Here is a 26616-nt window from a genome sequence, read left to right on the forward strand (position 1 = left end):
CCGTGAAATTCTGATACCGTTACATCCCTATTATTAACTTATCTTTGCGCTTAGCCAAAACACGTTACTTGAGAACAAGTAATAGATTCCAGTGACCAAAGTCAGGGAATATGTCATTAGATATAGACAACAAGATTAATTAAATATCACGTTTAATAAATATAGTGAGATTAGAGCCAGCGGGAGATGCTTGATGAGCAGTCCGACTAGCAGAGCTCTCATCTGGGTCAATAGGCTGCAGCGCTTGCCCGAGAGAGTGTGTGTGTGGTCACGTGATGCGCGTTTTTAGCGTTTTGGTTTGGACGAAGAGCTGTTCAGAAATGCTGGGTGAAAGGCTAGTGTAGACGTGGATCGTTTTCATTCTAAAACGCAGTTTTAAAACTAAAACGCACTAGTGTAAACGGGGCCTGAGATGGAGCAGCAGCGTTTTAGAATGAAAACGGCCTCTTCAGTGTTTCTAAAACGCTCCATTTTTGGTGCTCGAAAACTCTGGCGTAGTGTGGACGGATGGCGTAACCATAGCAAAACTTATGCCTTTTTAAACTAAAACCTGAGGCCCTATTTACAACAATGCATTTTTATTAACAATAGTTCCAGAGAACTGTTATCAGCCCCAGTGTGGAAAATGAAACTATATGAAACTACTTGCTAACTGACCCAGAACATAAAGGTTCCGCAAAGAGAGACCAATCGACAAAAGAAATGTGTTCTAATCAAACAAAGAGTGAATAAATGGTGGGGGCGATTGGGTGCCAAATAAGGGCCTACTCACACTATGCCATCCGTACCGTGCCCAGGCCTGTTTCCCGGATCGTTTGAGAAGTGTGAGTGCGCTGAATCGGGCTCAAGCACGGTTCACTTGGCCGGCCCTGGTTCGGTTGGAAGAGGTGTGCCTGAGCGCGGATCACTTGGGCTTTGGCACGGTACGCTTGTGTGTGAGTGTAAAACGCACCAAAGCCTGTAACTGAAAGCGAGACGTGAATTTAAAGGGGCTGTTTCATATGGATTTATTAATCATTCTTACTGTTCAGTGAACGCAAACTGCTGTAGTTTATTAAAGACGAGAACTCCTCACAGCACCACAGCTGCGCGCATTCAGCAGACCTCCTCATTCCTGCAGCACGAGGGCATTATGATTTTTTTTGAGCACCAAAAGTGGCGGATCTGTTCGGTGAAATATTTGAATGCATTTCATCGCATCCCTAAGGACTGTTTGGCGAAATATTTGACTGCATGTCACTGCATAACAAACGACTGAAACGATATAACTAGAGAAATCTCCACTGTGCTGCTGAGTGAGAGAGCGCTTCTCCCTGAACAGCGCAGCAGCGATGACGTAAGCGCGCCGAGGCCCGTTTGTGGTGTGAGTGCGGGTCGTCGGGGGAGACGGGAGTGGGGACAAGCGTGCTTTGGCCCGGTTCGAGGCAACTGTAACTAGTGTGAGTACGGCCTAAAACTCAGCTGGAGTGAGACTGAAAAAACAGTCCGGCGCAGATTTCTAGGCTGATGATTTGGGTCAGCCTGTTAGTGATAACCTAAAACAGGGGTTCTCAATGTCTACATTAAAAAGTCCAAATCTGTTTTTCTTTATTTAGGTCAAAGGTATGAAACAATTGATATTACATAACTTGTTTTTAATAAACATCCATAACATGCATCACAGGCAGCATGGTGGCGCAGTGGTTAGCACAATCACCTCACAACAAGAAGGTCACTGGTTTGAGTTGGCTTGTGCTATCTTGTGGCAAAATAAATGCATACTTATCTGTTTATTCCACTTTGAACTGTCTATTCCAGGGGTGGGTAAACTCGCTCCAGGAGGGACGGTGTCCTGCATAGCTCCAACACTAATCAAACACACCTGAACATGCTAAGCAGGGTCTTCAAGATCACTAGAAATCTATAAGCAGGTGTGTTCAATTAAAGTTGGAGCTAAACTCTGCTGGACACCGGCCCTCCAGGACCGAGTTTGCCCACCTCTGGTCTATTCTCTTCATCAAGTTTTCTTTTTCTGACCGACATCTTCATCCATTCAAATGATTGCTTTGCTGCAGTGCGTCAATGCAGGCGTGTGCGCGATCATCCAGCTTAATCACGTGTAGCCTCGTATGATTATTGGATGTCATGACAACAGAGTCACGCAGGAAAACTTTGAATAGTCCGGATTTGAAAAGCTCTGGCCTAAATCAAGCGCTGAACGCAGCTTTCTCTGGCTCAGAGCCAATTGCAAAACTTTGATACTGGCAGCTATTTGCGGATATATTGACACCAATATAAAACAATATCTTCAGTATGTATAAACATCGTCCCTATGATATGAATATAAAATTCAAGAAAATAAGCTCTTACCTTTCTTTGCTTTCTTTCAACATGTTGGTATAAGCATCATTATTGCTGTATTTGAAGACATTGTCCTAGACCTAGCTACGCATTGAGTGAAATGGCTTTTTCTGGTTACACGTTTAAGGTAAAGACGTGCTACTGCTGCCTGCTGGTGCAGGGGTGGAAATAAATGCTGGCAGCCAGAGAGTTCGCTAATTCTTGTTATACTTTTATACTGTTGTTTATTAATTTTTGATTTTCAATATTTGTGTTGTAAATGATGTGGACTCGACTGTACTGGTGATATTGTCCAAGTCCGAGTCAAGTCAGAGTGCAAGTTTAGCCAAGTCCAATCAAAATGGACTCCAGTCAGAACTCGAGTCTGAGTCCTAGTTCGAGTACCCTAACACTAGTAATTTCTTTACCGTTCATCTGATTCGGTTGTAAATACCATCGAATCAAAGCTGACAGTCTACATTCATTCATTAATTTTCTTGTCGGCTTAGTCCCTTTATTAATCCGGGATCGCCACAGCGGAATGAACCGCCAACTTATCCAGCAGGTTTTTACGCAGCGGATGCCCTTTCAGCCGCAACTCATCTCTGGGAAACATATACACACATTCACACCCACACTCATACACTACGGACAATTTAGCCTACCCAATTCACCTGTACCGCATGTCTTTGGACTGTGTGGGAAACTGGAGCACCCGGAGGAAACATGCAAACTCCTCGCAGAAACGCCAACTGAGCCAAGGTTTGACCCAGCGACCTTCTTGCTGTGAGGCGACAGCACTATCTACTGCGCCACTACATCGCCCTGACAGTCTACAGTTAAAGCACATCTTGTTAGTTTTATTTCAAACTGATTGTGTTAGTGTATAGAGCCAAAAATGTTAAATTTGTGTCGATGTCTAAATATTTATGGACCTTACTGTATATTAGTTAAAGCGTCATGAAACACCAAAACCCATGTTTGAGCTATTGACAGTGGTTATTTTTACGTTATTTCGAGCAAATTAAATATACTACTATAAATAATACTTCCGGTTTGAAACGAATTTTTGAAGCTGCGTCACGGCCATGAGATTTTAGCGTGTATTCCAGAGTCTATACTGGACGTCTGTACCTGGGAGTTCCTTATGACGTCTTGGATTGTGCTGCATTTATTCATGAGTAAGACTTGGTTCAAACCAATCAGCGTGCTCTGTTGTTTATGCGGCGCAACTTCATTAATATGCATTATAGCTTCCAAGACTGTTTTCACCTCTTACAGTGTTCAGACGGCAGAGAGACAACACGTTGTGTTGCCAAAAGGAGTGGGAAAAGAAGAAATGTTTGGAGATACGGGTCGTCAGTGTTGCTTTTATAATGTGCTGCAGTGAAGGTTTTGTTTTTATTTTCTCTCTATGAGAGCGCAGCTGGACTCACGTGTGGATTACAGTGCACGTGACGCGTGATAGAAATAAGTATCTAAGGAACATTTTTACTCAAACTTGTCTCATCTGGAAATAGTGAAATCCAGATTTGCCGCTCGTCTCCATTAAAAAAAGACGCAGCTCCAGTTGGTGTTGATTGTCCTGTCTCTACAGATTTGGTAAGTGAGCGACCAGTGGTCTTTGTTTGTTTATTCAGAAGCAAAGTTAGTTCGTATCGTCAGCAGTACTCTTTCAGTGTTTAAAGACGGACCTTAGTCAAATTATTTTTAAGTTAAAGTTTACAGGATCACTACAATATTATGGACTGAAAAATCTGCTGTATATGCTGCTCTCCGAGTGTAAACATGTAAACACCACAATCAAACTTATCGTTGTGTAGGATTTTCACCACATTTTGTTACAGGAATAACACACATGGCTTTCTGACGCTACCTACCAAGTGCATCTAAGTTACAGAGAAATGCGGAGGTTTTTTTCCTCTCATTCGCCGTGCGGTAACAAACATTGAATGTAAAAAACAGCAGTTCGTCGAATCAAATATCTCTTTTGTCACGAGGGACATGAATAAAATTCCTGAATGAAAGAGCCAAACTGCAGTTAAAGTCCACCACTTAATAATTTGCTGAATAATTCAATTACTGATGTCCATGTAAACACAGTCACTGTCTTTCTCCTCTGCGTCTGTGTCTTTGTTTTGCCTCTGTGAAAATCAGCACGTGCCTAAACCGACACTCCCATTTTAATGCAAATTTTTTACAGACCTTTCCTTTTTCCCTCCTCCGACACTCCCCCCTAAACAGAGCTGGACACGCCCACTTTCATGACTTTTTCCAAAGTAGAGATGTGAAAAAACCCTTCTGAAACAAGGGGGTTTCATGGCCCTTTAAGCCACTTATAACACCAAATAGCCTAATCATAACAACAGGCAAAACAACTACATCTACATTTTTAAATAGAACTGTTTATTTGCATCTCAGCAAATCGGATCTCCCAGCCGCTTCTGAATATTAATTACACGACCGCCCAAGGAATATTCATGAGCCAAGCTGTGAAGTCCTGCGACATTAGCGTATATTTTCAGATGATTAAATCTCTCTCCGTCTTCCACATTCACTCAGTTCAGTCACACGCGCATTAATATGACGAGCGGAGCCGTGTTTGCCCAAGACTTCATCTGACGGAGCAGCCAGGCATTGAAAGTCAAGCTGTTTCCAGGGTTTTTGGAAGGCGGCCCTCTCCTGCTAAGATTATCTCCTCCCGACAGCCGGCATCTCGGGAGTAATAAAACAGTGCAGGTCTATTGGAGGGCATCTGACGGAGGCAACTCTGATCATATCCTGCCCCGGGCCATGTGTACAAATGGTGCGGCGTGGCAAATGCCCAATAACCCATTTCATCAGTGTCAGGCCACAGGCAGAGGCCACGCGGAATGTTTTGTAACCGCAAGCAAAGAGCTGTCAAGCTGAAAAAGAAAAGAAAACCCTGCAGGTCTTCCAATAGATGTGTTGTCCTCACGAAAAGGACACCGAAAATGTAATCTTTTATATCTGACGTGTTCAATCTGTGATAAAAAGACACCCAGTGTTCGATAAGTAATTGCACTGCCATTCCAAAAGATGGGTTTTTTTTGTTATTGAGAATTCATTTTACTTGGCGAGGATGCTTTATATTGCTCAGAAATGACATTTTAAAATGTTTTTGTGTTGTAAATAAAGGCTGTTCAGTTGTTGATGTTTCTATTCTGCTTCGCATCACAGGATTTAATTGCATTTGGAGATATAATACTGTAGAAAACAGGGGTGGAGCAGTGGCGCAGTAGGTAGCGCTGTCACAGCAAGAAGGTCGCTGGGTCGCTGGTTCGAGCCTCGGCTTAGTTGGCTTTTCCGTGTGGAGTTTGCATGTTCTCCCTGTGTTTGCGTGGGTTAGGGTGCTCCGGTTTCCCCCACAGTCCAAAGAGATGTGGTACAGGTGAATTGGGTAGGCTAAATTGTCCGTAGTGTGTGTGTGAATGTGTGTTGATGTTCCCCAGAGATGGGTTGAGGCTGGAAGGGCATCCGCTGCGTAAAAACTTGCTGGATACGTTGACGGTTCATTCCGCTGTGGCGACCCCGGATTAATAAAGGGACTAAGCTGACAAGAAAAATAATGAATACTGTAGAAAACGGTTCGCAATGGTAATTCCTAATGTTGTTTTAGGTATATTAATGCAGATTCAGTGAGCAGAACAGCACTGTATATTACTGTATATGATAATAATAATATTAATAATAATAATAAACAATTCTTGGATATAACATGTTACAACCCAGGTCTAGGTTCAAGGCCGCAACTTAAAGGTTCAGGACACCCTGGAGAACTTTTTTTTTTTATATTAACAGATGTGTGTGTGTTGAGCATGAGTTAAGACAATGTTAGCACCTGTCAGCTTTAATTGTGGGGAAAACTGGATAATTTTGAGCTTTTGTCAGCTAATTTCAGCTTCCGGGTTTAAAATGATTTTTGGGGCGGGATCAAAATCGGCGACGTAGCGTAAGAACTGCAAGTGCAAAGATGACTTGTCTGTTTCTCATTATTATTCATTGCGGAGTTTTCTTATCCTATGAGAAGAGCCGGCTGCTTAATTATTCATGAGACCTGCCAGAGTCAAGCCCGAGCTGTGAGACACGTCACGGACCCACGGCACACAGTATTTAGCCGTTCATGAAGGCTCATATGCCTTTTTTTCCATGATCCACGGGGTTTGTTGCATGTTTTCCCCCGCGATCTTGTCAGGGCCGATCATACAGCAAAGCTGTGTGTGTGCTGCTAGCATTTTTGTCGGAGAGCAGCATGAGAATTAGAGAATGGCGGACGCTGTCTTTTATCAGGAGTTCGTTCACATTCAGACACATCACTGTGCTGCTGTGTTTGCCTAAATCCTCCAGATTACCAGCAGGGCTAACGGTTAAAATAGACAGGTCAGGAGACCTGCTGCACTGTCTGCTGGATACGGGGATTGGGGGAGAATCCTCATTTATAGGGTTTACATGAACACACTTATCTTTATAATGATATGAATTGTGGTTTTGTGTATATGAAATTACGAATAACAAATGTAGCAGGGCATTAAATTACTGTTTATTTCTTTGCATTGTAACTTTGTAACTTATAAACTCATGCGTCTCCTCATGGTTTGTCTCATTTTGTGAGCTGACTGACAACAACAGTTATTCGCTCACGTTCTCCCCTGCTGGCTACGCCCACTCCTGCCCTATGCTCGCGGAGCTCCACGCCCATTAATCATGCATCTTTTGAAAAAATTCTGAAGTAGACTTTAAACGAAAGTGGGGGGTGTCATGGCCCTTTAAAAACAAAAACAAAATAATAGGAAGGGGAAACTCGGATGGATATACATAAAGTCAAAACTTATACAACAGCACGGGAAACACGATCAACGGTAACATCTTAGCAACAGGAATAGCTTCATCACATCAACTCAACACAACACGCCAACAAAACTCGCTCTCCCGCCTCACGCCTCTTTTTAAAGGACCCTGGGTAACCTCCTCCAGTCCCAGGGGACATTGCCAGCAAAGCGCTGATTCAGTGCATTAATGTTGACAATGCAGTCGGTAGTTTATTCTCAATTATTATGGTATATGAATTATTATACAATCAATAATGTTGTTTTTAGTGTGTTTTTAGGTCAAATAATGCGACCTCAGTTCAAAAAGATGTTTAGTTTTTATTCAGAACTCATCGTACTTGACGAGAATGCTTTATATTGCTCAGAAATGACACTTAAAACATGTTTTTATATTGTAAATAAATGCTGTTCTGTTCTTGATGTTTTTATTCTGCTGTGCTTCATAGGATTTTATTGCATTTTGAAGATAAAATACAATAGAAAATGTTAATTTCCAATGATAGTTTATAGCGATGTGTTTTCGGTCAAATAATGCAGCCTCGTTGAACAAAACAGCACTGTATGTTACTGTATAGATGATGATAATGATAATAATAAGCAGTTTTTAAATCAATGTATAATTCATCAGATGAAAGGCAAACAGTGTGATTCGGTGCATTAATATTGACAATGCAGACAGTAGTTTATTCTTAGTTATTATAAATTAATATATAATCTATGATGTTGTTTTTGGTGTGTTTTTAGGTCAAATAATGTGACCTCAGCTTAAAAAGATTTTTTATTTTTATAAAAGTTTTTATTTAGAACTCATTGCGCTTGACGTGGATGCTTTATATTGCTCAGAAATGACACTTAAAACATGTTTTTATATTGTAAATAAATGCTGTTCTGTTCTTGATGTTTTTATTCTGCTTTGCATACATTAGAAAATGCTTATTTGCAATGGTAACTCAAGGTTTATTTTTAGGTTAAATAATGCAGAATTAGTGAGCAGAACAGCAGAGTATATAACTATATAATAATAATAATAATAATAATAATAATAATGTCAGATTGTAGCTGAAGTGAAAAAAAGTTCAATTAAACTAATGTTTTGGGCCTTTATGTTTCTGAAAATAATAAAACAATGAATGCATATGTTAATATGATACATGAAACATGTATTTTTTTAAATTTTGTTTTAGCCTAAAATCAAAGCTGTATATCTGAAAAAAAAATAATAAACCAAATTTAAACTTGATGGGCTCTTTAATGATAAAGGCTCAAAGATATAGCGCATGGCGGAAAAGCATTAATGGCATGCCCGAATCAACTTTTGCTATTTTAAGGATGGAAAAATACGCTCTGCATCCCAGTGTATGGTCTAACAGGGTTGTGCTTATTGTCTCAATGAGTTCTGGGGTGTTTTGAGCATAATGTGCATTAAACCCATAGATATATACACTAAATATCGCATAGGGACCCTGACCATGCTTCAATAGCGCCGCCATATTTGTACAGTGCTCCCAGGACAAGTGTTCAATTTAACCGCACTAGTCAAGACAGTGTTAATACTTGAAGATGCTGGACTTTAGCACTGTGTACGGGTGTAGTAACGAGCAAACAAAGGAAACAAAGCACAAAGGCAGAACATTTCATAGGTAAGATTTAGTTTTTTTCTGTTTTTGAATGTTCTGAACTTTTGTGCTAATCAGGTCCCGTTATTGATGATAATACAGTCACTTACTGCATTCACCATAAGGCAAAGTAGCTCCAACTCACACTAAACACTCGGCTTATGCTAGTTTTGTTGAATAAAATCAGCAAACAATGCAAAAGAATTATGACAACGAGATGCTGCACTGCCAGAAACTTTTATTATTGTCGGCTAGTATAGGAGTCACTCATAACAGATTCATTCACAATCGAATCGCTCCCTCCGTCAGTATGAGAAGTGAAAGCAGGAGAGGAGGTGTGTTTCAGGACACTGATTAGATCAAATTTAACAGGGAGGGTGGATAGTGGAATTCCATACACACAAACACAAGCTTTTTGTCAGGAATGCCAGTGCGATCGCTGATCCATCAATGTAGAAAAGTGATGTAAAACTATAAGTTTTGTAATTTAAAAAAAAAAAAACATACTAACATCCAGGAAAACTCCCGTTCACAGATATATGTGTATATGTGTAATTCTCTGGCTCTGGATGGCCACAGTTCTCCACTGCAGCTTGGTCCCCCATTCATTTCAAAGGAGCGCTACCCTGTACTAAAATGGCGGCTCTATTGACACATTCCTTCTAATAGACAACAATAGGGTAAGCGACATCTAATGTATATATCTATGCATTAAACCTATCAGAGTCTCATCTCCCATTCTCTTTAAGAGCCAGTTGTGTAGCGTCATATGCTGCGTTACTCGAGACTTTTATCGCACATTAAAAAAACATCGCAGTCAATCTGTTCTCTTAGTTGGGTAGGGAGCTGGGTCTATTCTACGCAAGCTATGATAACTTTCATTCATTCATTCATTCATTCTCTTGTCAGCTTGGTCCATTTATTAATCCGGGGTCGCCACAGCGGAATGAACCGGCAACTTATTTTGCAAGTTTTTACGCAGCAGATGCCCTTCCAGCCGCAACCCATCTCTGGGAAACATCCACACACACATTCACACACACACTCATACACTACGGACAATTTAGACTACCCAGTTCACCTGTACCGCATGTCTTTGGACTGTGGGGGAAACCGGAGCAACCAGAGGAAACCCACGCAAAGGCAGGGAGAACATGCAAACTCCACACAGAAACGCCAACTGAGCCAAGGTTTGAACCTGCGACCTTCTTGCTGTGAGGCGACAGCACTACCTACTGTGCCACTGCCTCGCCCTATGACAACTTTCACTTTGATATTTTAGTGTGGATGTATACCTGACCGGTGAGCCGTCTGACGAAAAAAGTGCCCTTTAGAATCAAATCAGCAGGATGCCTGACTTTAACTGCAGTTCGGCAGCTTCACTTTACTCATGATCATTTCATTCATCCCCTGTGACAAACTTGGGTATTAAACGCAAATAAGGAGTAAGTGAGAGTGTTGTGGAATTTAATAACGCACGACAAATGGAAAGATAAAAACTTAGCATTTCGCAGATTCATCTGTTCTTTTACCTGTCCATTTATCTGGGTGTATGATAGGGCTCCAAATCTTCTTATATGTCAAAAAAGTTCAATTCATGACTCCTAAAAAAGTGTTTTTATTGTTTTTGTACTATTTTAAGTCTCCGTTTCTCATCACACTCCCAACAACTCGCAGGAGATTCATTAGTGTCTCAATAATGTTGTTTTTTAGTTTTCAAAATCAACAATTTATGCGACTCAATGTCCCGGAAACCCTCTGGCCCTGTTTGTTTGTTTGTTTATTTCTTAACGATTTTATAAAAGAACGGGCACTTGATTCCCAACCCAGTCCCTTCATTTATAGCATTGGGACTGTAACAGAGAACGTAATTATTTCAATATGCGAGTTTCAACGCAATTCCCTCTGGAGCTCTTTAATGAAAGCAGGAAAGAAGCGCTCGTGATGCTGAAGTTAAGCTCTTCTGAGGGAACCACAAATTCGGGCATCGCCGGAGGACAGATAAATCTGCGGCCACGGCTGGGTGACTTTTCTAATTAGAGGACTAGTCCTTATCCCTTATTTACAGCAGCCCATTCATTTTAATGGAAAGATACAAGATCTAGATGGGTCTGGATGTGCTGCTCTAATCGATATGAAACACACAAGAGCGATTTCTTAATTTCTTCAGACTAGCAGACACTCTAATTTCACATTGTTGGTTTAAATGTAGGTTAAGAATAATAGACAAATACCACCCAGAAAGTGTCCCTAAAATTCAACGTGTGTGTTTTTGTTGAAGTTTGCGGGTAGTTAGATGTTTTAAAAGAAATGTATAAGTTGTATCACAAAATTTGAAGCTTTTTTCAACATTAATGTTAATAAAATATTTTCCTGATCATCATTTCACTATATTAGACTGCTGACTGATCATGTGACAATTAAAACTGTAGTATTGAAGTTTTTACATCACAGAAATGAGTGGTTTTGTAAATTATATCACATTAGTTCTCTACAAGTGTTATTTAAAATCCTTGAGATACTCTTTTGAATACATTTTAGATTTCGTTTTAATTCATATTTGATATGATTAAACTTTTTTGTTATACAATTTTAGTTTGTAATGTGTATGCTTGTTTATTTATTATTATGTTTTATTAATTATTTTATTTATAACATTTTTATTTATATTTATTATATTTTTACTTTTACATTTTTTTTACCTTTACCTTTATATTTTTTTACTATTTTTAATTTATATATATAAATAATAAAAATAATATAAAAATAATATAAAAAAAATAATATAAAAATAATAAAAGCAGTTTATTATTTTTATACACCATTTTAAAGGAAAAATTTAGTAGCCCCTTAAGGCTAAATATGTTTTCGATAGTCAACAGAACAAACATCGTTATACAATAACTTGCCTAATTACCCTAACCTGCCTAGTTAACCTAATTAGAGCTAATAAATAAGAAACCTAAAAAGAGAAAATAAATCAGTTAATAGAGATGAGTTTTTAAAACTATTATGTTTAGAAATGTGTTGAAAAAAAATCTGCTCTCCGTTAAACAGAAATTGGGGGGAAAATAAACAGGGGGGCAAATAATTCTGACTTTAACTTTATTTTACGCAACGGATGGCCTTCCAGCCGCAACCCAGTACTGGAAAACACCCATACATTTTTGCGTTCACACACACACTCATACACCAAGGGCAATTTAGTTTATTCAATACATCTATAGTGCATGTGTTTGGACTGTGGGGGAAACTGGAGCACCAGGAGGAAACCCACGCCAACACGGAGAGAAGCTCTTTACTGTATTTTTAATTAAATTAATGTAGCCTTGGTGAGCAGGAGAAGCTTATTTTAAAACGTTTAAAAATCCTGCTAAATTATATATGTAGGTTCTTTCTGTTTATTTTAGTTTAAATTTGGTACTAGTTACACTAAGTGAAAATTAGAAATATTTTTACTAGTTGCCAGTTGGCTAAAATAAAACTATATATCTATCTATCCATCTATATATATATATATATATATATACACACACACAGTTCAAGCCAGAAATTTTTGCCCCCCTTTGAATTCATTTTTTAATGTTTCCGAAATGATGTTTAACGGAGCAAAGAAATTTTCACAGTCTGTCTGATTATGTTTTTTCTTCTGGAGAAATCTTATTTGTTTTATTTTGGCTAAAATAAAAGCAGTTTAAAATTTCTTTTAAAAGCCATTTTAAGGACAAAATTTTCAGCCCCTTTTAGCAATTTTTTGGATAGTGTACAGAACAAACCATCGTTATACAATAACTTGCCTAATTACCCTAACCTGCCTAGTTAACCTAATTACCCTAGTTAAGCCTTTAAATGTCACTTTCAGCTGTGTAGAAGTGTTTTAGAATATATATAGTCAAATATTATTTACTGTCATCATGGCAAAGATAAAATAAATCAGTTAGAGATGAGTTATTAAAACTATCATGATTATAAATGTGTTGAAAACAAATTCTTGTTAAACATCAATTGGGGAAAAAATAAACGGGGCTAATAATTCTGACTACCCGTGTGTGTGTGTGTGTGTGTGTGTGTGTGTGTGTGTGTGTGTGTGTGTGTGTGTGTGTGTGTGTGTGTGTGTGTGTGTGTGAGTGTGTGTGTGAGTGTGAGTGTGAGTGACTGTGGATGTGTGTGTGTGAATGTATTTCTGAACATGCTTAAACAACTCCCTAAAACATGTGTTGTTATATTTAAATTCAAAGGTGACATGGTGGTTATCACTGTCATCTCCCATCAAGAAGGTCGCTGGTTTGTATCCTGGTAGGATCAGTTGGCATTTCTGTGTGGAGTTTGCATGTTCTCCCCATGTTGGTGTGGGTTTCCCCCGGGGGCTTCGATTTCCCTCACAGTCCCAAGACATGCGCTATAGGTGAATTAAATAAACTAAATTGGCCAAATGAGCGTGTATAGGTGTTTTTAAGAAAAATTAATGTATGTATTTATTTATTTGTTTTCTGAACATGCATAAACAAATCCCCAAATCATGCATTATTTCTTTTCTAATTGAACGCCTTTACAGTTTTCTCATTGAATATGAAACAAAAAAATCTTCCCGCCTCCACCGAAGTGCATGTATGTTTTAGTACACTGTGAGTGTATTTTCCCTTGGGCTGGAAGCGTGTCAGTACATTACCGTTTGTTTCAGAATGCAATGACTTCATAAGCCTCACTCAATGGAAAAGCTAGAGCGTGACTAAATACTGTATAGGGTGTGTGTGTCTGTGTTAGGCATGGGCTGGTATAAGATTTTGAAGGTATGATGATAACCTTGGTTAAAAATATCATGGTATTGTGATTGTTGCTCTAAAATAAGTTATTTTTAAATGTTAAAAACAACAACTTTTTTCCCATTGAACAAAATATGTTTTATTTTAAGGAACATTCAAATTATTTTGTTACAGTAAACTTGTCAGGCTAAACAATAAAGATAAGTGATTGATTTCTGCCGTCTTCATTAGTTTTGAAATTTTACTTTTCTCTGGATATAAAGTGAAGCCACTGCACTCTTCAGGTCTATGCTGGGATGTTGGTGTATAAGGGCGTACTCAGTTCCCTTGAACCAGGAGAAAGCAAGCTTGTCGCCCCTCCCTTCTCCCCCGATGGCCTGCACTCACATTACACTCTTACCAGGGCTCTGGGCACTCTTACGTCATCGATGATGCGCTGTTAAGTAAGCACAGTGGAGATTTCTTTAGTTATATTGTTTTAGTGGTCAAATATTTCAGCGAACAGATCCGCCACTTTTGGCGCTCATAAACAATCATAAAGTCCTCGTGCTGCAGGAATTAGGAGGTTTGCTGAAGGTGCAGCAGTCGTGCAGTGAGTGGTTTGCATCTTTAATAATATACGACAGTTTGCGTTCATAAAATTAATAAATCCATATGAAACGGCCCCTTAAAAGTCAAGTCTCGCTTTCAGTTTTGGCCCAAGCCCAAGTGAACCGAGCTCAGGCACACTTATTCCAACTTGGCCAGGGCCGGCCAAGAGAACCGCGCTCAGCCCGATTCAGAGCACTCACACTTCTCAAACGATCCGGGAAACGGGCCTGGGCACAGTTCAGATAGCATAGTGTGAGTACGCCCTAATTGATGATGTGGGGGCTTCTTTTCTGGACAAGATACTGTTGCCCTAAAAACTAAATAATACAGAAAGAATGGTGTAACAAAGTTTTAGTGGTTATAAAACCTTGACTTTTTCAAATCGCTTTAAACCTTGTATCGGTTATCATCCAATTATCACTTCATCTGTGAGCCACAGACATGTGCAGAGTTGGGTGTAACGCATTACTGTAGTCTAATTACATTTTTGGGGAACACAGTGATGTAACAAATTATGTTTTAAAATTGTGTAATTTGATTACAATTACTAAAGTCAGTTTAATTGCTTTACTTGCGCTACAAATATTGGCCTCTATTTTGACGATCCAGACGCAAAGTCCAAAGCGCAGGGCGCAAAGCATTCAGGGCGTGTCAGAATTCAATTTTGCTATGTTAAGGACGGAAAAATCCGCTTTGCGCCGTGGCGCATGGTCTAACAGGGTTGAGCTTATTCTCTTAATGATTTATAGGTGTGTTTTGAGAATAAACCAATCAGAGTCTCATCTCCCATTCCCTTTAAGAGTCAGTTGTGTCGCACCATAAGCGTATTTGCTATTTACATGGCAGACTGTAATTGGAAAAACTGAACGCTTCACTAGAGAGAAAACAGTTGAACAGAGCATCTGCAGTGTGACAATGAGAGATGAGTCTCATTCTTTACTTTCACTTTCACTCTCGTGGACAGGGAAACATGTTGTACACACAGACATCCATTAGCCTATAAATAATAAATTTAGTTTGTTAAGCGCAAAGATTTGTTTCAAAACTATTTCTAAATTCGGTTCTAATTTCCAGCAAACGAATAAATGAACAATAATAACAAAGTGTGCCTAAAACCTGAGTTATTTCCATTACACATGCTGTGTTCCATATGGCCTGAAACCTGACAGGTGGGCAAATCTAAGCTTGTTTTTAATAAAACAAATATATATATATATGCATATAATAAATAATTCTGCTACTAATTATAGCATTATACAAAAGCAAATTGTTATGAATAAACTGAAAAAGTCCCCCGAGATGAAGAAGGCATGAAGGCAGTGGTTTTTATATTTGTGTAGGCTAGAAAATAATATGTTTTGTAATATTTAAATTCTTTTTCATTTGTAAAGATGTTTGCGTATTGTTGTACACACTGTTTATTAAGCAGTGTGTAAGCGAGGGGCACCAATAACGCGCTCTGCACTGGACTATAGACCTGCTTTGGTCCGGTCTATTATAGTTTCTCAAAATAATAACGCGCCAGCAATGTGCCTTAATACGCCTCCTTTTTTTGACCAGAATGCCTTTGGGCTCACATATGAGCGCAAAAGCGTTTGCTATTTAAACAGCGTGGTGCAAAATGTTAAAACAACTCTTGCACCAAGCTGAAACTGGCAAACAACATTTGTGTCGCACCTTGCGCCTCATTGCGCCGAGTGTATGATAGGGCTTTTAGTTTTTAGAAGAAAAAAAGCTTCTTTAAAAAACACATTTTCTGCTGCAATGTCAGTTAGTAAGCTGTGCTTTTAAATTGCTGGAGAACACGAGATGAAATAGCTGTTGTCATATGGAGCTAATAAAATGCCAACACAATCTGAATTTGAATTGTGTTATTTTGAATTAATGACAATTGTAATTTAATAAATCTGAATTTTATGTCGATAAAAATTTTTTGAATTTGATTTTCTTTATTTAAAATCAACTCTTCCCTGTTGATCACCCCTGACCTACTTTCTGCTGAATCTAAATTTCTTCATCATGAAAATTTAAACTGTATTTCTACAAACTGAACTGCAGTCTATGAATTCAGGACACAAAAACATCTGAAGATGTTCCATATTAAAGTTATGAAATTCAACTTCAAATTAAGCAATTCATATTCAAAACAATTTTTAAAGGCATATAAAAATTCTGATTTATTAAATAACAATTCTTAATTTAAATAAACACAAATTCAGATTGTTTTGGCATATTATCAGCTCCATACTGTCGAGAGAGGTTTGCTTTTTCCAGTGGAAATGCAGACATTACTTTGATTTCATTGAGCGTAAAAACAAAAATATTGCAGTGAAATTCAGTCTATGTCCAGTCTCTAAAGAACTTTCGACTGCTTTTAACTCGACCAGCAACTTGTTCAAGCACTTGAACAGAAAGCATTCTACAACAATACTCATCATGTTCTTCCCGTGTGCATGTAGGTTTCCCTTGGGTTTCCTCCCACCGTCCAAAGACAAAGACCATAAGTAAATTGACTACTCTAAAAAAGCATCTTAGCCAGATACAGTTGAAGTCAGAATTATTAGCCCCCCTTTTTATTTTTTCCCCCAATTTCTATTTAACAAAGAGAAGATTTCCAAACACATTTTTAATCATAATAGTTTTAATAACTCATTTCTAATAACTGATTTATGCCATTTATTGCCATGATAACAGTACAAAATATTTGACTAGATATTTTATAAGACACTTCTATACAGCTTAAAGTGACATTTAAAGGCTTGACTAGGTTAACTTAGGGTAATTAGGCAAGTCATTGTATAAAGATAGTTTGTTCTGTAGACTATTGGAAAAAAATCAACTTAAAGGGGCTAATAATTTTGACCTTAAAATGATGTTTAAAAATTTCAAAACTGCTTTTGTTCTTGCCGAAATAAAACAAATAAGACTTTCTCCAGAAGAAAAAATATTATCAGACATACTGTGAAAATTTCCTTGCTCTGTTAACCATCATTTGGGAAATATTTAAAAAAGAAAAAAAATTCAAAGGGGGGCTAAAAATTCTGACTTCAACTGTATACCTCAGCACATTCACAAGCAGGGGAGTTCTCGAGACCTACCTGAGCTCAAACTCCCCTCTTGTCCTTCAAACGGGTGGAAGCCCCAGGCTCAAGGATATTCTGAGCTCAAGGCTCTCTCCCGGGACAGCATGCCAAATACGCTTTATTATCAATCATCAGCTAGTTGTGAACTCTTGAAAGAGGATTTTCATCATAGGTTGCTCTTTAAGTGTTTTGAATATGTCGAGCTGCTGTGATAAACCCATTGTAATGTTTTTCAGTGAATATTAAATCACTGAAAGAGCTGCAGTTTATTTTGTATTTTTATAGGTTTTGTTTACTTCAAAGTAAAGTATTTAGTATCTAATTTCTTTTCGCATGAAGTAATTAATAATGTAATCAGATTACAATGTTCCAGTAGTAATCAGTAATTTGTAATCTATTACTTTTGAAAGTAACTTACCCAACACCGGACATGTGTATGTGCACGAGCCTGAAGTGTTTAGTGTTTGTTGCGCATCAGTGAACGGTTTCTGCTCTTTCTACAGGTGGTCTGGGCACAGCAGCAGGTGGTGAAGACACGAGTGAAGCGCCACGCCAGATCCGACTCCAACCACATCAGCTTCAACGATCCCAAATGGTCCAACATGTGGTACATTGTTAGTAGATATTTCACACATTCAGTCCTGTACGTCGTATCTGTGCTGTCTCTGCTTATTGTTTAAACATTGTAACTCAACTGTAACACACATATTCTCAGTTTATTTAATCTGTGCAAAAGCATGCTCTTCCAGCTTTGTTGCAATATCATTACATAGTCATTTAGCAGACAATTTTGAGGAGGAGTTCGGTGATTTAACAACAAGAGGCAATACACACAAGAAGTGCAAATTATGCAAATGTATAGGCATTATATATATATATATATATATATATATATATATATATATATATATATATATATATATATAAATAATATGCCTATATATATATATATATATATATATATATATATATATATATATATATATATATATATATATATATATATATATATATATATATATATAGGCAAAAATAAGGCAGACTCAAAATTGTATAGTGTTTCTTTCTAGAGATATGAAGTATCTAGGTTAAATGTGCAAGACTGGTCTGAGTGTCGATAAAATGAGAGATGAAAGATTGCGTTTTTACAGGTGGTTTGTTATTCCCACTCAACTGTATGAGGCACACTCAGAAATGTATGATGTTTTTTTTCTAGAGATATGGAGAAGGTTTAAGAAAATATCTAGTGGAAGTGAGCCAAAACTGATGCAGGTTTTGGTTAAAATGTCAAAGATGAAAGATTGTGTTCTCTGCAGGTGGTTTGTCAAGCCCACTCACCTGTATGAGGCAGACTTAAAAACCTATAACTTTTTTCTAGAGATATGGAGAAGGTTTAAGAAAATATCTGGTGGAAATGTGCCAAACTGATGCAGGTTTTGGTTAAAATGTCAAAGATGAAAGATTGTGTTCTCTGCAGGTGGTTTGTCAAGCCCCCTCACCTGTATGAGGCAGACTTAAAAACCTATAACTTTTTTTCTAGAGATATGGAGAAGGTTTAAGAAAATATCTGGTGGAAATGTGTCTAACTGATGCAAGTTTTAGTTGAATTGTCAAAGATGAAAGAATGTGTTTTCTGCAGGTGGTTTGTCAAGCGCACTCACTTGTATGAGCCTCACTCAAAAACGTATGTTTTTTGTTTTTTAGAGATATGGAGTAGTTTAACAATTATCTAACAATAATATAACCATCCTTTTTAAATTTTTGTTGCTTCACAAAAACACAATGTTTAGTTTTTATTATGGGTACACACACATATATTAAAAGCACTTTAAAGCTTTTAAATATATACAGCGGGGAACACATCACCATTTCTCTCAGAAAACACATTTCTAAAGGTGCTGTTGACTTGAAATTTTCACCAGATGTTGGTAACAACCAAGGAAATCCATATATGAAAAGTGAACAATATTAATCAGTTCACATATGAAGTAATGTGTAATAAAATGAAATGACGCAGGGAAAAGGTATTGAACACATGACGAATGGAAGGTGTAGAAAGGCAGCTAAATTCTCTCAGTAGTTCTTCAGCAACCCTCTGCCCTTCCTCAGTTTAAATTAATATCAGCTGCCTCAGTTCAACATCTACTTTAGCAGGAGTATGAAGACGAAACTAGAGTGGACATTTCAGCAAGACAATCATCCAAAACACAGCCAAGGAGACTTTCAAATCCTTTCAGAGAAAGAAAATCAAGCTGTAGAATGGCCCAGCCAATCACCTGACTCGAATCCAATAGAGAATACGAAATAAAGATCAGATTTGATAGACGAGACCCACAGAACCATCAAGTTTCAATTCAATTCAATTCAGCTTTATTTGTATAGCGCTTTTACAATGTAGATTGTGTCAAAGCAGCTTCACATAAATGGTCATAGTAACTGGAACAGTGTAGTTCAGTTTTTAGTGTTTAAGTTCAGTTCAGTTCAGTTTAGCTCAGTTCAGTGTGATTTAATCATTACTGAGAGTTCAAACACTGAAGAGCAAATTCATAGATGCGTAGCTCTACCAATCCTGAACCATGCGAGGCAGTGGCGACAGCGGAGAGGGAAAAAAAACTTCACCTGATGGGAGTGAAGAAAAAAAACCTTGAGAGAACCAGACTCAGTTGGGCACGACCATTTTAATTTCTCCGCTGGCCAAAAGTCTAGTGCAGAACTTCATTCGTCGTGGTTTAGGCTGGAAGATGGCCTCAGCGAAGACTCGTCTGTCCCTGGAGCGTCGCTGGAATCAGACTCATGTTCTCCACTCCCCACGACCATCAGCGCAGCAGCAGCTCAGGATATGGCCTGGTCCCGGATATGGAATCCTTGGGATCATCACGTCGCTGGTCTTGGATCCAATCAGTGACTCCGCATAATCTGAGGACCTCGGGATGAGTATCCCCAGGTGAAAATAGAGAATAAAGAAAATAATTAGCGTAGCTGCTGTTCATAGTGTATATAAGGAAGATGTAGGAGCCAGTGTGGAACCCGCTAGGTGATGCATTGAGTGTATGCTTTACTTAACAGATAGGTCTTTAATCTAGTTTTGAACTGGGAGAGTGTGTCTGAGCCTCAGACGTTATCAGGAAGGCTATTCAACAAGATGTTTACACTCTGTTAAAGTCAGTGATAAACTCACACCTGAGCAATACATGTGACTTCATTCTCTGTATGAGAGACGTCTTTAAGCTGCCGTCACCAAAAAAACCCTTTTATATAAAGTATTAAATACGTTTTATTAGATCAGTACAGTCATTCCATTATTACACAGAACTCACTTTTCAGATTTTTTTGGGTTTTGTTTTATTTTTGTTTGTATTGTTTGGGTTTTTACTAAAATCAGGTTCAACTCCATGTCAATAGCTCCTTTAGAAACTAATCCCAGGAATAAAAACATGATGTGTTCAACACTTATTTTTCGCCACTGCATAACGCTTATCAGACAAAATTAGACTAAGAAACTCTGATTTAGGGTGCTTTCACACCTGCCTTGTTTAGTTAGATTGAATCGCACTAAAATTCGTTTTCCTTTTTGGTTTGGTTCGTTTGGGCAGGTAAGAATGCAGCAATCGTACTCGAGTGCGCACCAAAAGCGGACCAAATAAGCGTACCGAGACCTGCTTGAAGAGGTGGTCTCAGTACGCTTTCAAACGAACCTTGGAGCGGTTCATTTGTAGTGAGAATATGATTCGGAAAAGTACTGCGCCTTTTGGACTAATTCAGCTGCCGTAGGCCGATGCGCTGTGCATTATGGGATATGGAGGAAAAATATTTGTTGACAGCACTTTACCAACTGAGAGAGGGGAAAATATTACCTGATGGATCATTGGTAATATTTTCGCAAGATGAGCATGTTGCAGTTTAGCTAGTTAAATTAATTCACACCTTCTCCTGAAGTGACGAGAGATGTATTAGAACACTGTTGTCCGGCCGCGGCCGCGCTTCATTCTCGAAATGTATAGTTTGCCTAAAGCAGGGATACAATCAGTCAGTGCGGTAGTTCCTCGAGAGTAAAAACGACATTTTGTGTCTGTCGGTTTGTTTACTTACAGGAGTTCATTGGCATTTTCCCGCACGTGAATTCTGACCAATCAATAAGCAGTTTAGGAAATATGTTTCACAACATCTGGCCAATGAGTGATGTGGATTTTGTCACATGACTGCATTTTGGTTCGTTTTAACTGGTTCGGACCAAAGCCAGCAGTGTGGTGTGAAAACGACCCAAAGACAGCAGAATATCATTTATTGCCCTTGGTCCGGACCAAATGAAGCAAACTACAGATGTGAAAGCACCCTAAGTTTCTTTTGCCTGTGATACAGTAGACCTCAGTTCATTTCAATCCTCAAATCTATTTTGCATGAGGAAAAAACCTTAAGTATTTTTTAAAATTCTTCACTTTCGCCAATTGGTGAAGTTTTTTTTGTCCTCGCTTCTGTCGCCACTGGCTTGCTTGGTTCGGGATCTGTAGAGCTGCACATTGATGGATTTGCTCTTCAGTGTTTGGACTCTCAGTAGTGATTATTAAATCACACTGATCTGAGCTAAACTGAACTTAAACTCTGAAAACTGAACTACACTGTTTCAGTTTACTATGATTTTTTATGTGAAGCTGCTTTGACACAATCTACATTGTAAAAGCGCTATACAAATAAAGGTGAATTGAATTGAAATGAGGAAACAGCCTCATGTAGATGGCATGGTGGCGCAGAAGGTAGTGCTTTCGCCTCACAGCAAAAAGGTCGCTGGTGTGTGTGGTTCGTGTGTTTCCCAGTGGTGGGTTGCAGCTGGAGGGGCAACCGCTGCATTAAACGTATGCTGGAAAAGTTGGTGGTTCATTCTGCTGTGGCGACCCCTGATGGATAAAAGGACTCAGCCAAAAAGAAAATGAATGAATGAATGAACAGCCTCGAGTTCATCACAAACTCTGTGAATTTCCAGGTTTTCCTCATCTGTGTGCAATATTTTATCACTGCTTAATCAGAGGGAAGCACACGTTTTTAACTAAAGTGAAGGGTTATATTATCTAAAGCTAAAAGTACCTGCATAATAAGTGTAAAACATTTTAAGTAAGACAGAATTCATAAAAGTTAAGACAACAGATTCTTAGTATGTGTGTGTTTCTGTATTGTTTGTGCTGTAAAATGGATTTTATAGTCTTCATGCAAATATGAAAATAGTCACTGATTTTTTTTTTTTTCTAATATTGTGGTAATTTTAGGAAAAAGTCATCAAACTTCAGGAAAATAAAACATCATTTAGTATTTTTTCTGCTGTTTAAATGGTCATTTAATTGTAATTTAGCAAGTGAATCGCTCGTTTGCAGTTACTCCTGGTGAAACGGGCCGCTGATTTGCGCTTCATTAAACCGGCTCGTTTGTGAAGCTCCTGTTGTTTTATTTGGTTTCTAGCAGGACTGTTTTTTCATGCCTCATAAAAACTGAACCCTGTGGAAGCCGTTTATGAGCTGGTTTGTTTCCCTAACAAGCTTGAAGCTTTGAATTACTAATGCATTTGTTCAAACACTGTCATCTTTCAGGGCAAATTTCAGTCACAGGCATTACTTTGCATGCGGTTGTTTTAAGAATCAGAAGTTCCTGCTTGTCTTGACGTTGCTTTTGGATTGAAAATTATATCTGTGACCAACAGAAGTCCAGCATAACCATCATAAATGACATCAGCTGTAATGAATTATGAAGGCTAATTCCAATCAACAGAAGTAAAACCTAAATGTAGCAAAGTATGTCTTTACATGACTTCAACATCACCAGCACTAAACTTCTGAGATCTCTTTCATTCTGCGTTAAAACATGTTTCTTCTTAAGTAACAGCCTTGAAACTGCAACCACCTAGCAACCACCCATAACTCAGTAACACCCTAGAAACCACTAATCAACCACCCAAAACGATATATTAAGATCCAGAACGCCATAGCTTTAAGACCTTTTTAACTGTTCAGAACACACCCTAGTAACTTCCCAGAACTCCTTAGTAGCACCCTAGAAACTACCTAGCAAAACATAGACCCTCTAAACACCATAGCAGCCACTCAAAACATACTTTAGTAGTAACATCATATCGATTGCTTGGAACACCTTAGCAACACCCTAGCAACCACACAGAACTTCTTAGTAACACTATAAGAAATATCTAGCAACCACAGAACACTCTAGTAACACAACCACCAGAAACATTCTAAAATCCGGAATGGTTTAGTAGTAACAAACTATCAACCACTCGATGCCTTAACAACACCTTAGCAACCATTCAAAACTCCTTAGTAACACCATAGGTGTTACCTAGCAACCACATTGAACCTACTAGTAACACCCTAGCAACAACATAGGACTTCTTAGTAACACCCTAGAAACCACCAATCAACCAGGTGGTAAATTCTTTAAACAACCTAGCAACCACCCAAAATGTTTTATTGAGATCAAGAATGCCCTGGCTTTAAGACCCTATCAACCACTCAGAACACCCTCAAAACACCATAGAAACCACCCATAACTCTTCTGTAACATCCTAGCAACCACCCAAAACACCCTAAGACCAATAATGGTTTAGAAGTAACCAACCAGAACACCTTAGTTACACCCTAGCAACCACTCAGAACTCCTTAGTAACACCCTAGAAAATACATAGCAACCATATAAAACATATCAAAAGCACTCTAGCAGCCACCCAAAACATCCTTGTAAGACCATGAATGCTTTAGTAGTAAAAAACATGCAGAACACCTTAGCAGCAACCTAGCAACCACCCAGACCTCCTTAGTAACACCATAGAGACTACCTAGCAACCACATAAAACACTGTTAATACCCTAGCAACCATCTAAAACATTCTATTAACACTCAGAACGCCTTTGTAGTAACACCCTAACAACCACTCAGAACACCTACACATTAGCAATCACCCAGAACTGCTTACTAACACCTCAGAAACAACATAGCAACCACATAGAACACACTAGAAACACCAAGACCGAGAATGCTTTAGCTGTAAAAACCATGCAAAATACTTTGCTACAACCTAGCAACCACCCAGAACTCCTTAATAACACAATAGATACTACCTAGCAACCACATAAAACTATATTAACACCCTAGCAACCACACAAAACATCCTATCAGGACCAAGAATGTTTTGGTAGTAGCACCCTTACAGCCACTCAGAACACCTTAGCAACCTCCCAGAACTGCTTAGTAACACCCTTGAAACAACATAGCAGCCACATAGAACACACTAGAACACCTTAGCAACCACTCAAAACAGTTTAAGACCGAGAATGCTTTAGTTGTAAAAAACATCCAAAATATCTTAGCAATAACCTAGCAACCCCCTTGAACTCCTTAGTAACATAATAGATACTACCTAGCAACCACACAAAACATCATATTAGGACCCACAACCACTCAGGACAGCCTAACAACACATTAGGCACCAACTTCCATAGTATCACCCTAGAAATAACATTGCAACCACATAGAACACACTTGAACACCCTAGCAACCACTCAAAACACCAATAATGCTTTGCTACAGCCTAGCAACCACCCAGAACTAATTTATAAAACAATAGAGACTACCTAGCAACCACATTAAAACACTATAAACACCCCAGCAACCACCTAAAACATTCTACTAAGACCAAAAATGCCTTCGTAGTAACACCCTGTAACCACTCAGAACAGCTTAACAACACCTTAACAACCAACTCCTTAGTAACACCTTATAAACAACATAGCAATTGTAAACACCCTAGAAACCACTCAAAACAGCCTAAGACCGAGAATGCTTCAGTAGTAAAAAACCATGCAGAATACCTTAGCAGCAACCTAGCAACCACCCAGAACTCCTTAGTAACACAATAGATGCTACCTAGCAACCACATAGAACACTTGTAACACCCTAGCAACTACTTAGAATATTATACTAGACCTCTCAATGCCTTAGTAGTAGAAGAACACCTTAGCAATTTCCTAGCAACCATTGAGAAAACCCAACCAATCTCCTTCGCTTTAACACATTGACTGCAGGATGAAGAGAAGGACAATGGCGTTGTTGTTGTTGTTGTTGTTTTATCAATAATTGTTGAAAAAGTGTCCATGCAGATTCCTCCATATATCAGTATCAAAGAGTACCTGCTTCATAAATTAGAGCAGACAGCATTAAAGCTCATGGTGTGTTTATTTGGGCTCTCTGTGATTGATGCAGTGGCACGAAGCAGTCACAGTCTGTTTTCAATCGTCCTCTGATGTCGACTTCACACCGGGACGTCTCTGCCGATCGTGTCCTCAAAAAACGGTGCACAAAACAATCATATATGAGGCCCTGAAGGACACTGGAGCTTCTGAATAAACATGAATCATCCCATTTCATTTACAAGTTGTGACATATTTCCTGACAGACGGGATTGAGCGGGAAGGTTACTGAAGTACACTGCTAACAATTTCCTGTAGAGTTTACAGGAACTTACTGGCAGCAGTTCACCAGTATCTTATAGGATATCTCTTGGAGGAAAAGTTCTGAATTTTCACTGACAGCACCGTTTATTTTGCTGTATATGTGTTTACCGAATTGCAGTGTTGGTCAAGCTACTTGGAAAACGTAGTGAGCTAAGCTATTAGCTACTCTACTTTTATTAATTCATTATCTTTTCCGCTTAGTCCCTTTATTATTATTATTATTAGGGGTCGCCAATTGTCTGTAGTGTATGTGTGTGAATGAGAGTGTATGGGTGTTTCCCAGTGATGGGTTGCAGCTGGAAAGGCATCCGCTGTGTAAAACATGTGCTGGATAAGATGGTGGTTCATTCCGCTGTGGAGACCCCAGATGAATAAAGGGACTAAGCCAAAAAGAAAATTAATAAATGTTTTACACAGCGGATGCCCTTCAAGCTGCAACCTATCCCTGGGAAACACACATACACTCTAATTCACACTCATACACTACAGACAATTTGGCCTACCCAATTCACCTATACCGCATGTCTTTGGACTGTGGGGGAAATTGGAGCACCCGGAGGAAACCCACACGAACATGCGGTCCCACTGCGCCACCGCACCACCTAGTTACTCTACTTAATGTAGCTTAACTATATATATATATATATATATATATATATATATATATATATATATATATATATATATATATATATATATATATATATATATATATATATATATAGTACAGAACTCCTTGGTAAAACCATAGAAACTACCTAGCAACCACACAGAACATTTTAGTAGCACAACAACCAAAAGCATCCTAAAACCCAGAATGGTTTACTAGCAACACCCTAGCAACCACTCAGAATTCCTCGGTAACGCTACTTAGCAACCACACAGAAC

The 26616-nt window shown here is 38.6% G+C and overlaps 1 protein-coding gene across 50 annotated transcripts in view; it reads left to right on the top strand.

Annotated features, from left to right (window-relative positions):
• pcsk6 (proprotein convertase subtilisin/kexin type 6) overlaps window positions 1-26616 on the top strand; it is an 884625-nt gene that overhangs the window by 31699 nt on the left and 826310 nt on the right. For all 50 annotated transcript variants that reach the window (XR_015495133.1, XR_015495136.1, XR_015495090.1 and 47 more), the window contains exon 3: window positions 17726-17836. Coding sequence is in view for 3 of the 50 variants with exons in the window: in XM_087260238.1 (XP_087116364.1) it covers window positions 17726-17836 (111 nt within the window). In the remaining 47 variants the exon portion in view is untranslated. The remainder of the gene's footprint in view (window positions 1-17725; window positions 17837-26616) is intronic.

The sequence above is a fragment of the Danio rerio genome, chromosome 7 (genome assembly GCF_052040795.2).
Source record: "Danio rerio strain M-AB ecotype USA chromosome 7, GRCz13ab, whole genome shotgun sequence".
Classification (NCBI taxonomy): domain Eukaryota; kingdom Metazoa; phylum Chordata; class Actinopteri; order Cypriniformes; family Danionidae; genus Danio; species Danio rerio.